Raw genomic sequence first — 18,501 nt, forward strand, 5'->3', positions numbered from 1 at the left:
TAATCGGGCGAGGATGATTGGGAAACGGATTGGCTATTCCCCCTGCCATCAGCCCGGTGGCTGGTGGTCGGAGCTCTGTGGGCCCCACCATGAGGTATGTGTTTCATCCATTCTGTTCATCCGTTTTTACAGATCATTTTAGCTCTTGATTCCAAAAATTAGAGGCATATAAATCTCGTGTTGATCACACCAAAGGAAAATAGTAGTGATTGGATATCCACCATTAAAATCCTCCTAAGGTCTACTGTACTGTTTATTTGACATCCAATCTTTTGATTAGGTCATACAGACCCAGATGAAGGGATAAAACAAAGATCAGCTCGATCCAAAACTTTTATGACCCCCAAAAAGTTTTTAATGGTCGACGTTCATTCAACGCTTTTTCATGTAATGTGGTCCACTTGAGATTGGGATGTACATCATTTTTAGTCTCATACCATAAAATGATCTAGAAAAATATTTGGACGACATGGATGAAACACATATATCATGGTGGGGCCCACAGAGCACCGACCACCAGCCATTGGCTGGTGGCAGGGGGAGTAGCCAATCCGTTTCCGGATAATTGTACGTCACGCATGCATTTGCGTGACGTGGAGCGGAGATTTTGGTGGGAGGTGCAACATTATTTCGCTTCTTCACTGCCACCTGTCAAGTTAGGACTTGTCCACGTGTCACCATTATTAGCTATTTTGATGTCAGTATCTCACCCCTAAAAATTCCACACTCACATGATGCCACGTGATACTGACCGGTCAGCCAGTGGGCCACCCATGGCTGGCCAAAGGCCAAAAACGGCACCTTGTAGACAGGTATGCTCTTAGCTTTTGAGCCAACCACTGACAAGCAATCAGATTTTTTTGGGAGATAGACCACCCAATGTAGATAAATTAACCTCGTTCCAATCTATTGTGGGCCCACCTAATGAACGGTCCTCATGGCGTTTACATGTTTCCCACGTCAGAACAAAAGTTTGTTGTTTGGATGCATCATGGTGTCCATGTACACAGTTTTCCACGCATCCTTTTGCACGCAAATTGAGGGAAGTGAAGATAGTAGGTACATGAATTCCCGGAGTCCATGGTCAGATGAAAAAGCAACTCGCAGGAGGCGGTGGATTGGCAACTGACACTGCAGTGGTGAGTCAATTACTGGACGGTGCTCCGTGGACCCCACCATGATGTTTATGTTTTATCCACACTGTCTATCCACTTTGCTAGCTCATTTCAAGGCATGAGGCCAAAAATGAGGCTCATCTAAATCTCAGGTGGACCACACCATAGGAAATAGTGGCGATTGAACACCCACCATTAGAAACTTCTTGGGAGATGCAAAGTTTTGGATCAAGCTCAGATTTTTGTTTTCCCTTCATCGGGCTTTTTGTGAACTACTCATCAAGTTGGATGGAAAATAAACAGTACAGCGAGTCTTAGTAAGTTTTTAATGGTGGGTGTTCAATTACCACTATTTTTCTATGGTGCGGTCTATCTTAGGTTTTGGTATGCTTCATTTTGGGCTCATGCTCTAAAATAATGATCCAAATGGTTGGATGGTGTGAGTAAAATATATATATACACATCATTATGAGGCCCACACAGCACTGTCCCTGCAGTGAAAAAGGGTGAAATTGTTTTCTCATGCAAGGAAATGCTTGTTTTTCACTGCAAATCCTAAGTGCATGATATGCTTGATAGTGAAAAAGGGTATAATTGTTTTCTAATGCAAGGAAATGCTTGTTTTTCACTGCAAACCTGAGTGCATGATATGCTTGATATGCTTTTTTATGGGATCAGGTCTAAAAGTCTTGCATAGTGCATACAAAAATCTAATTTATTTTGTGCATATAATGCATCACATGTGTCAAATGTTTAACATGCATGACTATTTTAAACACCAACATGTGTCATCATCAATCTTCAAGTGCCTTCACATATGCTACATTTGTAAGTCAAATTGCATATGTGCTATAATGCAATGTGTGTACCACTCATCTTAAGTTTCCACATGTTACACCACTCTGTTATGTAGACACCTCAGCCAGATTTGACGAGTTGATTAAAGCACCGTGGAACCTATAACCAAGCCAAAACCCAACCCCAAGAACAAACCATTCACCTACCTACCCAATCCCAATTAGTTTCATTTATAGATGCACCTGCATCATGCATCATCATCTTCATTCCCAACCTACCTTCTCATCTGGGTCCTTACTGTTGCTCGGTGGTAGACTCTTTGGAGTTTCAACACCCGGTCAAGGGTTCGAATAGCCATAGGTGGTGAAATTCCACTAGTGTGAGTGTGTAGGGTGTGTGTGCATGTGTAAAAAATAAATAATAAATAAATAAATAAAAACCTACCTTCTCATCTAGTCATTTCGAGTGGAATACTAGGTCCTACCCATCAAAAACTCGAATTGACTAAATTTGACCACTTCTCCAAGTGGGTGAGTCCTACTAGAGAATTTTTTTCCAATTCATCTCTTGAAGTAGGTATCACGTTGCCACAGTACATTTACATCATTCATAAATAAGAACTAATTCAATACATAGTATGTCGTCGTGTCTTGTGAAGTAAAGATTATACATTTGTACGGACAAATGTATGATCTTTATCACCGTGGTTTCTTACTCAAAATCTCATATTGCATATCAAAAATCATTTTAAGATAGAATCCTCCGATTCTCTAGATTAAGGTTTCTACATCCTGAGTAACCGTTTAATGACAACTCCAAGCCAAATATACAACACTCCAAATCACAATCATACTAAAAAGCATGCAAAAGCATCATGAGCATGTACCACGCGTGATCCGGCATCCACTGTTGTCGCTTAACAAATAAAGTATGGTACAAGCATTTTCGCATTGCAAGACCATGCATAGACACGCAACACAGAATGTGAAGGCTAAAATGAGTCACGAGTGCAAAAGCAACCAATGATCGAAACAAATCTGAATAACTATTACAACAAGTGGACCTTGATCGAGCTGAAATGGTGAAATTATCCCAACACCAGGGAAGGAAGGACTTAATTCATCCCTCTGATTCAAGAGGTTGAGATGATCACTAAAGTTAAAAGGTGAGAATGCACAATGAGAGAGAGAGAGAGAGAGAGAGAGAGAGAGAGAGAGGTCGATTTGAATTACTTAATGGGTTGAAGAGCTGATTTATATAAACCCATCCATTAATGGTGGACCCCAGTCTCTCGTGGGCTATTAATGGTAAGTTCTCTCTCCCATGTGTAGAGTGAAGTCCACAATCCAGCAGCAGTCGCCAAAGGTGGATCTCACATGGCCACTTCCGACAATATTGTTGAGGACAACACGTGATACACGACTTTGGGTGCATCTAAACAGCCCCTTGTAGTAACAACACTGTTGTGGAAGTCAAAAAGAGACACCTGAAAATGAAAGCAAGAGACTTGTATTACGACTTTTTAGGTGACTCCAAATGACGAGCCCGTTTGTTTTGTATGCTTTGGAACACTCTGGTTGCATTACATTTAGGGCTGTACATGAGCAGAGTTAGATCGGTAGCTCGCTCGACTTGACTCGAAAAAGCTCGACTTGACTCGGATCAAAGCTGAGTTTGAACAGAGTCGAGCTGATTTTTGGAGCTTGAAACGAGTTCTAGCCGAGTTCAATCTTGCCCCAGCTTGACTCGACTCAACTCGAATACTGTTCGAACTCGGCTCAACTCGGTATACCCTACCCTTCCAAAAAAAAAAAAAAAAAACCTACCCGTTTTCAAAAACTATCTCAACCCGCCCGAACCCTAGACTCTCTCTCTCTCTCTCTCTCTCTCTCTCTCTCTCTCTCTCTCTCTCTCTCTCTCCCGCACAGCCGCACCGACGCACTGCCATCCGATCTCCCTACTTTCTCCCTCCTCCCCTACCCACACGGCCCTCTCTACCTATCTCTCTCCCTCCTTCTCCTTTACCCACACCGCTGCACAGCCATTGTCCGATCTCTCTACTCTCTCCCTCCTCCTTTACCTGCATGGCTGCCGTCCGACCATTTCTCTAAACCCTAAGTCTGTCATTGTTGCCTGAACTCGGCTCGAACTTTGCTCGAACTCGGCCGAGCCGAACACGAGCTGTTGTTTCGAGCTCGAAGGCCGAGCCAAGCCGAGCATGAGCTAAGACTCGAGCAATCCAAGTTGAGCACGAGCTAGGCAAAGCTCGACTCGGCTCGACTCATGTACACCTCTAATTACATTAATGGTTAGGATGAAAGCATGTGGCAATCATCCCATGACTAGGAATACTCTAAATTTTATGAGTTGTTTGGTACCGCTTTAGATGTAAATGGGCGTAGTTCAAATTCCAAGCTAATTTTTGTCTTTGGTTGCCTTGGATTTGGAGGTAAATGGAATCAAATGTATTTCAAATATACTTTTTTTGTGTGTTTTGAAATCTTTGCAAAATGCTTTGATTTTAGTTTAGTCTAAATGAAATGCATTTTTAATTTCTTAAATGCAATAGAGTTGGATATGTAACAAAGGTGTTGCTAGGTTACTAATCCATTATATACGTGACGCTGATGATACTCCGAAACAGCTCAATTATTGGCTTCAACACTAAAATCGCATCAATAAAATAATCAGAACCATCCGAACATTGAACATCTAAATGAACGGTTACAAAACATTAGTGAGTTGATCATTTGTGATTCTTTTCTCATTTTTGGCCAAAGTATATATTTTAATGGGCTTATTATAATCATTCTATCAAATATCACTCACACACACCCGCTACCTTGGGATGTGAAAGTTAATTTAGTTAATCAAATCTAGGTCCTATGATTATATCGAAGAATTCCATTGCATTCCAAATATAATCTTCCAAACGAAAGATTTAGATTAAGTGCAATTCAACCAAATACAATTATACATTCCAAATCCAAGCTCCCAAATGGTCCATTATCCAATTCATTCTTCACTACTCCGATGGCCTAACAAAAAAATCCTAGATTCTTTAAGAGGCCTCTGCACAACTCTATATGATTCTAGGCTCTGCCATGTACACAGCCTCAAATGTGCAAGAAGAGCCAAAATGGCTAAAGCTGTTGAGTTAGCTTCTTAGAGATGTATGCCTCATTGGGCTGCTTTGGATCCACTCTCGAATTGCATGGGATAATATCGTACACATGGACATGTGCTTGTTGATCCAAACCATGCATCTCTCAGGCTTTGCCATTTATTGGCCGCTAACGAAAATCGATCTATCCTAACCATCTATATTATTAAACGAAGCTTTCCTCATTGACTGTGAGATGTCGCTGACTTTGGTATCTTCGCATCGATTTATCCGCCCCCATCAAAAAGCTTAGGATTATCCACACAATTTGATTTTCTGTCCATGGCTCAATCACTGCAGGACCTACAGAATGTACAAATTCAGTCCCTAGTACAACACATGCATGACGACAAACATAGAGGAACAAGACCTCCTATGTCACAAGAAGCATTGATCATCTCCTGAAATGGAATTGCAATATGTATAGCAGCAAGGAAGTGACCAAATTGTAATTACATTAGGATTCAAAACGAGGAAGTAGCCCTCAAGCTTTCAAATCAAACCTGAAACTAAGGAAATTCCAATGGGGTCATCTCTGCCTAACTGGATTAGTGATTGCAATTTTGTGTTATGATGCATTTTCTAAGAAAAAAACAAATTGCAATAAATTCAATTCAGTAAAGAAGAAATGACAGAATTGAAATAGGATTAGACTGCAAATTGCAGTTCCATAACTTTGAAGTTGGACTTAAAAAGGATTAACTGCAATTGAAGAGCTACTTCATCACTATGAATCCTAATGTCCCCCCGGGCCTGTTTGGTGCACAGCTTAAAACAAGTTCATCTCTTTTTAGTTAAGCAAAATCATGTAATATAAATCACAATGTTGGTTATTGAGATTATTTTTAGTTCTTATCAAAAGGAAATATAGTCTCGGAGTACATAATTACAATTAACTAAATGAGATGAACTCACTTTTAGGCGTCTACCAAACAGGAAATAACTGAATTTACATCAAAGTGCAACTACATAAAAGTTTTTATTTTTTTAATATATTTAACAGGTCAACAAACCCAAATTATGGTCAGTTGACCTATATCTCTCGTGGCCCACTAGATAAACTATTCTGATCACCTTAGACAGTGGCCACATGTATAGTGGACATGCTAGAGTTGGGCAAGCAGTTATCCAAGCATCGCTAGGTAGTAAACACTAAGAAAACCCAAAACAGTTTTTCTGTTGAAATGGGCTGCCAAACCTGCCAGTACTCCATAGAACAGGATGATTCATGGGTGTAACACGTTTCTTAAAACAATGGTCCAAAATACAATTTCTCAAACAAAGCATTTCATAGTAGAAATAGTCTAGAAAAAAAAAAAAAAAAAAAACTGAAGTCGCAGAGAAAATGAAATAATTGAAATATACCCTGAACAGAGAAAACTAAGATATTTTATATTACATAATACATTGGATGAAAGATTACATAATACAATTTGTAGGCAGCCTTCTATCCTGACAGCTCCTACTATACCCACTCATTTATACACAAGAAATACCAAAAAATTGAAAAAGGAACCGAGGCTCGCCCATCTCAAAACCAACCCTCACATCATTTTTCATGCAAACACTGCTGTTTTTCAATGTGGGGCCTATCATTTTATCATTTCTTTTGACAGCAAGTATCGAAAAGTGAAATTATGGGGTACCCATTCGATGTTTTTCCGTGACTTCCCTTGTTGACATTGTTGCATGGCCTTCCTTTGGCTCTCGGGTAGATAGTATTGGACTATGTCCACTAGTTCCAATGAGCTTAAACTCGAATCCTTCGCATAAGACTCTATAATTTTAGGGAGGACAATCTTTTGTTCCTTGCGTATACCAATAGTCGCCTGAATGTATTCTTCTTTTGCAGCATCCAGCTCTTGGAACACTCTCTTAGCAGTGAACACACGAACCTGAAGTAAAAGATATAATAAACATTGTAAAACACAGTGTAAACACTGTAAGATATGCAAAGCTAAAGTAAAAGACCAAACAGAAATTGCAGATCCATCTAGCAAGGAATTAGAATTCATGAAAATGAGTAGAAATACAGTAAGCATGATGTCTATATAACTTGGAGAGAGACACATGGAGTCACTCTCCAGACGTATTATTATGAATTCAGATTAATAAATTATATTTAAAGTATGTAACAGTCAAAGGTGAAATTCTTGGACACATGAAAAATGGACCACCCTTCATGCTTAATGGTTTGCTTGGCAACTGTCCCTTCATGACACTGCTTGCTCGCCCCCTGGGACCTAGGGTGAGCTGAGAATGGCTGATTCCATGAGCCCAGAAAAAGAAGGTTGATGTCTGGTGGGCAATGGATTATAAAACTTAGGTCAAGCTACCATTTAAAAGCCAACCCCAAGTTGCTGGTAGAAGGGCTAGGAAAATGTTAACAGTACATTGTTGTTATTTTATGTAAAAAAATAAAAATAAATAAAAATTTAAAAAAAAAAATCCCAAAAGATGAACAAGTTTTCTGTACGAAGCATGTTGTGCCCCTTTTACAAAGGGAACTATACAATGTCTGATTAAGCACACAGGACCCACATTTTCTGACTGATGGGTTCGTATGGTTGATTCCATAGTCAATCAGAGATACTGTGAAGGCATAAACACCCCCCACTGGATGATCTTAACTGTCCAACTGAGCTCTTGCTAAATGTGGACCACTGGTTGTAATTGCCCATGTCCGTTGGATTGCTAGGATCACTGGTAGGGTGGATAGGTGGTCCCTACCCATACCAATTCTGGGTCAAATGAAAAGAAAAAAGAAAACTAGGCAATTTCTTTCAATCAATCGTGACATAATACTTCTGCAGTTAATACATCTTTTATGGTTCTATCAATTTCCAGAACTGAATTCTAAATTAGGTTGGAAATTGAATCAACGTCAACAATGAAGATGGAGATCTCTCCTCCAATTGGAGCTAACAACTATTACGGTAAATATTCAAAAACTCGCAAATGACTTCAAACTCAGGCAAATAAGTTTGGCTGCGCAATTAGTATGGAGTCCAGACTCCCATTTTAAAAAGATAGATAATGGTTAATCCAGTTTTGAAATTTTATATATATATATATATATATATATATATAAACAGTTTATGAGCTGGACAAAGATCACAAAGATCGGATTTCAAGGTAGAAATGAATATGAAGTAACATTTGTACTACTAGGTTTAGAAGTGTACCGCAGGATCGGAATAGCTTCCTGCACAAAGGGCAAAGTGTAAAAGAGGTTCAGGTTGCTCAATAGCATATGATTGCTGATCATCTCCAGCTTTGAACTTCATCCTTGGGGAGAAGAACGTTCGAAGCCACTGCAAGCAAGAGAAGGCATCATCTGCCTCGTCACAAACAGACATTTACATTTGTAGCAGAACGAAAAGTTAAATTAGAGTGAAAAGCATATTTGTAGGAAATATTTTCATCTCCCAAGTTGAAAAAAAAATACGCAAACCAGGCAGTTAATGAGAACTATGAAGAGCTGATCTCATAGAAATAAAGACAAGCAAAAGGTAGGTTGTTCAAACTCTAGCTGCCTGGTTTTCTGTTCAAAATTTGCAGTTTTCTATAGTTTTCAATTCACTCAGTCCAGCTCACCATCAGTACATTTAATTCATGAAGTCTATTTGCAAAGTTTGTGAACTTGGTTTGTTCGTTTCATGGCATTGGTTCCATTTACCAGCCAAGTGGGCCAAAGTTTGCCCAACCCAATCCGGTGAATGATGGAGAGTCATCACCTATTGTCGGCAAAACAAAAGGGTCTGCTGCCGCACATTGCAGTAGTTCTAAAGGACAAATTACAGTATTTTCTTTAGCAAGGGTTTATTGAAGGTTGTTTTATTCAGAAATTAATGATTGAAATTTGACCGGACAAAGGGCAAGATTTAAAAGGGTTTTAGGGTTAATTTGAGGAGCTTGAAATACTCTTTATGGGCTTATGTTGGACAATATTTTTAATGTATTTATTGCTAGATTGTGGAGCTTCTTGCAGGTTTTCAACTCTATTTTGAATTGGGCTATCCTACTGTTGATTTTCCTTCTCTGTTCTCTATTTGTGTATGTGGATTTTTGTCTTGTTTGGGGTTATCAGCAAGTTAGAGAAATGATTTGTACAATCATCCCTTGTTTGAACAACAGGGTCCATTCAAATCTTCTCATTTTGAGAAATCCATCCCATCTGGCAATCATTGAGGTCTTTGGTGACTTTAGGAGCTGAGGATTCACGAAATTCCATGAATTAACATGGAATATAAGTAGTGATTTGAGTTTTTGGGAGAATTTGGGGGTTGCTATGAATTAACCAAATATGTGGAAAATGGTCAATCAATTTGCCATGAATGTTGTTGACTCAGTCTGCTTCTCTCAGGTGCTAGTGTGAAGAGGCGAATTTGTTGCATTCAGCAAATATAGTAAAGATATCCTCTCCAATGTAGCTGATTTTCTAGAATATGGACATGCGTTTTGTTTCAGAATAGACATGATAGATGATGTTAGGATGGGCAGCTGGTCATAGGACAGGACTTCTTGCCAATACAGCATGATTTTCAGATATAATTGGCAAACATGATTCTAAAAGCCAAACCCAATTGCCTGGGACAAGGCGGTGGTGGTGGTGGTTGGTGGATATTCATGTTGTTTATCCTTCTAAAATAGAACCAAATAGCTTCCTTGGATGAAATGCACTGAAGCATGGGTCCAAACCTAAATGAAAATGGTTGAATTACTTCAATTATCCACCGAAGGAATGTCTCGAATTCATTTTTCACCAAATGACCCAATCATAAGCATTCGGAACACACCTGTCCAGGACGCTGTGTTCGGCATCCCAAAATAGAACTCTGGATTGTATCTGCACTTATTGTTTGGCCTCCCACGTTGTAAGCAGCCTAAAGCATATAACAGGAAAAAAAATGAATTCTCCTAATATGTAGAACGAAGTCAGTTTTTAACAAAACAAAAATAAGGAAGCTATTTTCAATACTTACCTTGACGAGTAATGATGCTCTTTTTAGGCTGCTTTGTGGGATCCCATAGGCTAAATATGCCTGCAGAAAAATCAAAAAGCATTTCCACATCCGTACAAAGCAAAGGAAAAATGATACAAAGAAGAGAAAATGGAAAGCAGCTTTTTACACCAAAAAAATCATTACATGCATCACCAATGCATTGTGTATGTTAATCCAAAAGGCAAGCTTCTCATCGTTCTTCATCCTTCTTGGATTGACCTTTTCCAATCGATGAACAAGCGACCTGCAATAAACCACTGGACTTTCAAGCCTATGGAAATGGTTGGAAATAATTGCCTGGAGATGATGTAACCGTATATGATGCTTAAATGCTTTCTACTCTCTTCCCGAAATGCTTTCCCAACATAAAGCACGAACATGTGAACACATGCCCCTTCCCATTATACATTAGAATGGATAATTAGCCCCTTTTATTTAACCACCTTTCCCCATGTAGGTGGGGCCCACTGATACATGGACCAGCCAGGTTGCCTACATGGTTGAGCCCACCCAATGTGTGGCTTGGATGTGGCCTATGTCGGAACATGCGCCTGATTGAATTTGTGCATGTAGAGATCTTTTGTTTGTTATCACACAATGCAGATTGAAAAAATGAAATAACTACATTCATCAAACTACTGTGCACAAAAAAAATAAAAAAATTTAAAATAAAAAATAAAAAATGAAAAGAATCCAACACCAGAACATACCAGACTGAAATACACAAAAGAAAGGCTCACCTAAATTTCTTTAGCATGGGTTCAACATCTCCCAGCCTCTGACTATCTCTACAAATCCATGGCACTTCCACCATCGTGGTGTAAGGCCCACTAAACTCTTTTGACCCTTCTAACTGCATGTCAAATGAAGAACCATTTCTGCATCGTGGGCTCCATGTATCACACTGATCCTGGGGAGAGAACGCGCTCGTGGATGACAAGGACGAAGGGGGAGATGAAAGGACATGATGTGCAAGAGGAGGGTCCACAAGTTTGCAGTATATAGCTCCCATGCATCTGATCACATCTTCAGAAAGTCTATTGGGTGTCTCCGGAACGTGATCTGAAATGCGTGTACCTAGATGCTCTGCCAAGCTGACCAAGTTTGAAGAAGCATTCTGTGCCTGCCATAGATAAGCCATTAGATGGCACAATTAAAAGGAATCCTCAAAAAGTCGTTCATTTTCTGGTAATTTTTGGACTATATGTGGAGGAATTATACAATCCTTGGTCAAAGGAAATGCATACTATCTGTGGCCTGTTTGCTTGTAAAGACGGGTCCTGCAGATCAGTGACCAAAGTCATCAATCTGATCGACCTCACTAACTCTGACCAAAAAAGTCTCCCACGTCGGAAGATATTGGCCATCCAACCTTTGGCCTTTTACTGTTGAATGTTGGCCGCTGCTGTTTTTTTTTCCTTCCTCTTGTCCAAACAGTCTATTTGCAGGGCATCAGTCAAAGGGCTAGAACATTCCACCAGGATAGTACAAAGCCATAGTCCATCCATTGTGGGGCAAATCAGATCAAAAGTTTAGATCGCTGAAACATGGGCCCCACTATTACAACCTCAAGGATGGTGGATACTAATACATATCCACAGGCAGAGGATCACTTAAATAGTTACTCCTATATACAATTGGTCACAAGATTAATTTAAAAAATTAAAAAATTAAAAAATTAAAAATCAGTTACCTCAAAGAAAGACAAAGGCTGTGAATGACATGATCGCAAAGCTTTAGAAAGACTATCCATTGGAGGAAAGGGCCTTGTTGAACAAAGAGTACGTTGTGATAGTTCGGAAAGGCTGCGTTGTACACCAGGATCTTTTAGCTTCTCAATGGCCCCAATAGCCTTCAATTCCTTGGTTGAGCTGATAACGGGATTTTGGGGCAACCGCATCCGACCGGATTGAACTCCTGAATTTTCCCTCTTTGATATAACATCAAGTCCAGCGACCTGTAGGAATGGTCCCGACTTGGGTATTGAAGGGGATCTCAATCTTTCATCGATGGCAGACGGAGATAAAGAAGAAATCTGTTGGTCAAATGCTTTCCGATACAGTGATAGAAGATGTTGTTCCAAATACATAACTTCCAACTCTAAGACGGCAATCTCCTTAATCAGTTCCTTGGTAGGCTGAATCCAAATAAAAGCAGTACCAAATGATTTATCGGAAAAAGATAACCAAAATAAAAAAGAATGTGATTTCATAAAGACAAAGCAAACAAAACTGCTCAATGTTAAAATATATATATATATATATATATATATATATATATATATATATATATATATATATATATTTAAAAAAAAGAACTATTAATCTATGATTTTTTACAGCCAAGGACCAATCACAATAATTCCATAAGATTTTGCGCTCAGTGCAAAACAAGATTACAGATGTGGATGACCATTTTTACCGCATAACTTCATCTATTTTAGATACTAGGACAACTAGACCGCGTCTACTAGGCAAACTAGAGAACTCCTATCTAAGCATTTCCATGGTCATAGAGTTGAGAAGAAAAAAAAAAAAAAAAAGGAGTATCTTATGCAATTTCGCAGAAGCAAAATAGGAAGGTGATACCTTGGGCATTGAATTATCATTTGAGGTATCGTGGGAAACAGAGCTATATCCCAATGCTTTTTCTAGAGCGCGGCGTACTGCAAACTGATCCTGTAGGCGTCTTTCAAGCTGTAGAATCTGCACAAGACAATAGATGCAATGAAGAATAGTAGCAGAGGAGCATGATTAAAACATAGCTGAATTCTATGGTTAACATGCATTCCTTGTTACACATAATAAAAGTATAAATAACAAAATAATGCATCTACTCAAAGAGCCACTCAACATCCCCTTCAGACATTTAACTGCAGATATCATTTTCAGAGCTTCCTAGTGCTAAAAGACCTGGCGCAGGGGGGGGGAAGGAAAAAATTAAAATAAAATGACTGAATGAGATTGTGTTTAAGCTTATAGCATCTAGTAGAAGTGTGCTGGTTTGGAGTGAGTTGGTACAAGTCGAAGGCTCTAAAAGGGCAAGGGGAAGGCCCAAAAGGACATGGCTGGAAATGGTAAGAAAAGACCTGAGGACGGGTGGTCTAATTGAAGTTATGGCTCTTGACAGAGTAGAATGGCGGAACAGGATTCATGTAACCAACCCCAATTAATTGGGATAAGGCTTAGTAGCGGTGGTGCTGGTTGATGATGATCTTGTAGAAGTAGCAGTATGAAGTATATGATACCATTGGGAGTTCTAAACCACGTCCCCAGTGAGAAGATATTTGAGTGTTCATATATCTTCAAGGACACTGCAGACCTTACTATTTTACTGGCATAAAATGTTGGTATAAGCATTTACTTAGTGGATGCACTTCATATATAAGAAATATGCAAGAGAAGGTTATACGAAAACCCAAATTGTCTTCTCAATTTTCTTCCTATTGCCAGCATTATGGCCTAGACTGTGACCAAATATTTCATCATATCCGTACACTTCCAACTCATCATCATCATCATTTAAGCCCCATCCCAACTAATTGGGGTAGGCTAATTGTACACTGACAACCAAAGAAAAATTCTGTATTGATTAAATGTAGTCTAATTCCCGTTCATCCTCAAGAGTACCTCTCAGGAGAGAAAATATAAGGATAAAGGCCTAGCTGGTATCCCCAGAAGTTTAAAAAAACAACAAAATTCGGATTCATATGCAAGGGCTTTTATATGGTCACAAGCAGTACTCTTGCATACGAAGAGAATATATCAAAGAATCACGGATATCATAGACACTGAAAAATTACCCAAAAATAAATAAAAATCTATTAAGTCTATTAGATCTTCTGAACCCCTTAGCATCACACCTCTAAGTTCAGCTGCATACCTCTTCCTTCAAAGAACTTTGGAGCTTCGTGGTAGGGGATTGTTTCTTCTTGACATCAATACATTCCTTCACCTCTCCCATATCCTAGAAACCAAATCAAATCCAAAATTAACAAATTCCGATACTGCTATAAGATAGAACCTTCAAAAGGAATTGTTTCCAAGCAATGCTTTCAAAGTTGCAACTGAATGAAATGAATGATAACAAAAAACAAAAGCTATCTTCAATACATAGATAGAAAATGAACTCGTATTTGCAAGTGCTAATTCATCTGTGGGGTCACAAAAAATACCAAATCGAATGCATTACTAATCCAATCCTATATATTACAAAATGCAGTGTTTTGGTATAAAATTGATATTTGATTACATTAAAATATTATTGATGCTGGAGCAAACTCCATGTTCAAGCATTCTGATTTTATCTCTGCAAGATAAATGACAGATAAAAAAGCAAGAATCTTACCGACTTAAGACAATGAAGAGCTTGAGGGGAAACGCCCAAATCGTCTTCCTTGATTCTCTTATCAGGGCAACTGCCAAGGTAAAATAAAATGTCATAAATCTCAAGGGAATACATAGGCATATTGATATTGCATCTCTGTTTCCTTCAGAACTGTCTACTCCTCTACTCGAATGTTGAAGCACAACGAAAACAGGATATCAAGTGCGGTTGCCAAAAGATCCTCTCTCTCTTTTTAGTGAAAACCAAAAGATTCTGATAAAATTTGCAATTGTTTTCACTTATTTTTAGCTGGTGAATCTCTGATTTCAATTTCCCCAAAAACCCATTTTAGGATTCTTTCCCTTATGCTTAGCTGATCGACTATAACAACTCAGAAAATGAAAGAAATAAATAAATAAACTCACAATGTCTGCCCAAAGAACCCATTTTTTTTATTAACAGAACAGAATTACAACAATTTCTGATAAAAAGTCATTTTTTACCATTTATTTAAGCTGGTGAAGCTCGGATTCCTATACCCCAAAAAACCCATTTCGCAATTCTTCCCATTGCGCTTCGCCAATGGATTGGAACCAAGGGAAAAAAAAAATTGCAATGGCTGCCCAAAGGCCATTTCTTTGAATGAACCCAATTTAGCTGTTAAAAGAAAAAATAATAACTTCTCCTCATCATCTCAAAGCACTGATTTCCATTTTCCTAGAACCCATTTAAGGATTTACTCCATTATGCTTCGGCAACCGACCATAGCCACATAAAAATTCCAGAAGAAAAAGGAAAGAAACTTGCAAGTGAATCAGCTACCTCAGAGAACGCTTGTGCCTTGCACAAACTTCCTTAGAACTCAATAGCTTCAAAGAAGGATCTTGCAACTTCACAGCCTGCATTCTACTTCCATGACTCAACTCAAACCCCATTGCTTCAAATCTTCTGAAAGAGCTGAAATTTCATCAAGCTTTCCATTAAAAAAACCCAAGCTCTACCACATAAATTAAGCAGAAAACAGAAAACCCAAATGAAATTCTCAATACAAAGCAGATCACCAAACCTCCAAAAAAAAAAAAAAAAGATCACTCACCCAAATGGGTAGCTGAGAAAATCAACCAAACCCAAACATCCACTTTCAAACACCTCTAATTCCCATCAAAATCCAATCTTTTTTAGCTTGTTGCAACAACAATCTCTCTCTCTCTCTCTCTCTCTCTCTCTCTCTCTCTAAGACCTGTGTCTGAACAAACAGAACTGGAAAAGCCGGAAGTTATATTATATTTATACTAATAAAAATGAGGAATGATATGATACTCGACTTCGCAAACTATACACGCGTTTTAGTTCTGATAAATGGGCCATTTTTTCAGTAATCTGGACCATCGTTTTGGTGTATCCTATCTTGGATCGAGAAAAAAATTCAAGGATTTGATTTAAAATAACGGTATTGATCTTCTTGTTTCTATCATATATATAGACGGTAAACAAGAGAAAGACAACGACGGTTCACATTCAACTTTAAAAGGACGTATTATTGGCGGTTGATATGCTTCAATTTAGGAAAATTTTTAAGTTTTATAATACAAAATATTCAGTCAAGAAATCAATGGTCTAGATTAATGGGATTTGCGCCCCACCTATCAGATTTGAAAACCCGTGTAAAGATGCGGGCCGCGTACATAGTAAAAAAGGTCGCATTGACTATGAAATCCAACCCTTTATAAAGTATCAACTTTTTCAAGCTTTTTGCATTAAGCAGATATAATAATGTCTCCTTCTATCAGCTAAGCCTACTCGCGCGAGTACGTATTAATCCCACCCGCGAGTTCGTGCCACAGTAGCATGCATATGAGAGATCCGGTCCATTAATTGGGTGATTTGAACCTATCATTGGCCAAAAAAAAAATTTTATGTTTTTTCTGACCTCTTATGGGCCATAAATAACAATGGTGGACAGTTAAATAAAAATGATTTAAAACAGCATTCTCATTCCTCGTGCGAGTGTAATGCAGATGATAAGAAGATGGTCTGAATATTAGGAATGGGAACAAAAGAGGTAGATCTGGTCTGATGAATGGTCTGGATATTTAGTTGTATTCCAGCTCTCTTCCTTTCGTGTATAAAGATTATATTCCTACTTGCGCGAGTAGCCTTCGCGTCAGTCAAAATGAGGAAATCTTTGATACTCCGGCAGAGTGGGACGAATGATATGCTGGCGCTCAGAAATTGCATACGTAGAATATAAATTATGGGTCCCAGTTAAGATGGATCAAGAGACAAAAAGTAAGCTTATTTTGTTGTCTGATATAGAATAAGTGGACATTTATTGGACGGTTAAGATAGAAAACATACAAAGGTGTCCCATTTCTAAAAACAAGTGTCCACGAATCAGAGGTCAGGATTTCCCAACCAATCTGATTTTGGGACCATTAATGGATGACAGTGAGTTCCACAGTCTAATCGGTTTACTTTGATATTATGTATGCTACATTTACCGTTTTAGAGTGCCTGCGTAGCAAGCATCATAGACTACCAGAGTATCAAATAATTCCACCGTGTCGAATGGCACTCACCGTCAATTTCCCAAGTGGACTAAAATTTCAGCTCCATTCAATCAACACAGATTGAGAAAAAACAGCGTCTCTTTCTACAAACAACGTCTTGTAGAATAAACTTATATGCAACTACATTTTTGGAGCCCACCTTCATGTATGGCTCAAATCCACTCTGTCCAAGAGGTGCATCCTTTAGATTACACCTTGTAACTCAAAAATCAACCTATTCCATTACAAAAGTATGTCACATGATGGGAAAAAGTGTGACGAGGACCCACCATTGAAAAATTATAATTGTGCATGGGGCCCACCTTATTTTTATTATGACATCAACTCTATTAAAAAGATGCATCCTAGTAGGATATGAACACCACAGAACTTAGGCCATTCCCTACTCAAGTAGGCCACAACACGTTATTTTAGAGGTTTTATGCATGGTTTTAAAAGTTTGGCCCACCTGGATTTTAGATCATCTTTATTTTTTGGATCAGAGTATAACACAATGGAAAAAACAGGATGGACAGAGTAGATTTCAATAGTCACATCAATGTGGGCAAGAAATATGTGGTTGTATAATAAGGTTATTCTACATACGTTGCAGAGGAACCGGCCTCCTTATTGTTTCTATCATATCCCAATCTCTACATTCCCCTGAGGGGACGCCACTTGTCTTTAACTCCGCGTTCCACGGCTCCCAGTAACCGAAAGCTCTGTGGGGCCACTACGATATTTTGTGATATCCACACCGTCCATCCGTTTCTTCGTCTCATTTTATACATTAAATCCGAATCTGAGGGGGTTACGAAACTCTAGTGGGGCACACGAGTGAGAATTCGACGATCACCGTTGAAACCATACTGGGGTCATAGAAGCTTTGGATTAGGATTGTATTTGTGTTTTCCTTCATTCAGGTGGGAATCACCTTATGAACGGATGGGATGGAAACTTAACATCATGGTGGGCCACACGAATGTTTCAACGGTGGGTGTCCCCATCTCCACTGTTTCCTATGGAATGGTCTACCTGACTTTTAGATCTCCCTCGTGCGAGCAGCACGGGCCTAGAATGATCTGACAAAGCCGATGAACGGAGCAGATATAACAAAAACATCGTTGTGGGCCCCACAAAGCTTTGGGTTACGGGGGAGCGTGTAACCCGGGTTAAGGCAAGTCGAGTCCCTCGTGAGGAGCTGATCCAATGCCACCGTAGGCATGGACGTACCGTACTACATGCCATTTATGTCCACGTGGCATATAGGGACAAAATCTGAACCGCTAATTGACTATATCCATAATTGAATAGTCCATGAACCTTAAATAAAACTGTTTATATGATCTTAATCATTAAATCTACGTCATGGAAATGGACGCTAAATGACTAACCAGCAACGGCTGACATTCAATTAGGTAAACACATTTATTGGATGGTTCGGATGGTCCAATCAAAACCAATTTTTAGTTAGCACTCGATCAATGGCAGGGGCTATGGGATGCATGGTTACCACATCATACAGACGTGCCACGTGTACGGCG

General features: G+C 39.0%; 1 protein-coding gene across 2 annotated transcripts; it reads right to left on the reverse strand.

Annotated features, from left to right (window-relative positions):
• Window positions 1–6,443: 6,443 nt before the first annotated feature.
• On the reverse strand, window positions 6,444–15,680 carry LOC131229284 (uncharacterized). 2 transcript variants are annotated; one of them, XM_058225196.1, is made up of 12 exons: window positions 15,536–15,680; window positions 15,231–15,365; window positions 14,430–14,499; window positions 13,965–14,048; window positions 12,671–12,787; window positions 11,776–12,219; window positions 10,823–11,205; window positions 10,227–10,326; window positions 10,062–10,121; window positions 9,876–9,962; window positions 8,262–8,390; window positions 6,444–6,971 (listed from the first exon to the last, which is right to left on the reverse strand). In XM_058225196.1, the coding sequence occupies exons 1-12, from the start codon at window positions 15,541–15,543 to the stop codon at window positions 6,669–6,671; spliced, it is 1,920 nt and encodes a 639-aa protein (XP_058081179.1). In that variant the 5' UTR covers window positions 15,544–15,680; the 3' UTR covers window positions 6,444–6,668. The 2 variants fall into 2 exon arrangements, with proteins under 2 accessions (XP_058081179.1, XP_058081180.1); XM_058225197.1 differs by having other exon boundaries at window positions 15,505–15,650.
• Between the last annotated feature and the right edge of the window lie 2,821 nt (window positions 15,681–18,501).

This window comes from Magnolia sinica, chromosome 16, assembly GCF_029962835.1.
Source record: "Magnolia sinica isolate HGM2019 chromosome 16, MsV1, whole genome shotgun sequence".
Taxonomy (NCBI): domain Eukaryota; kingdom Viridiplantae; phylum Streptophyta; class Magnoliopsida; order Magnoliales; family Magnoliaceae; genus Magnolia; species Magnolia sinica.

Coding starts and splice junctions, on each gene's coding strand:
- LOC131229284 (XM_058225196.1), bottom strand. Junction 14,049..14,429: donor CTCTTCATTGTCTTAAGTCG/GTAAGATTCTTG, acceptor TTTGGTTTCTAG/GATATGGGAGAGGTGAAGGA. Junction 10,122..10,226: donor ACAATGCATTGGTGATGCAT/GTAATGATTTTT, acceptor ATTTTTCTGCAG/GCATATTTAGCCTATGGGAT.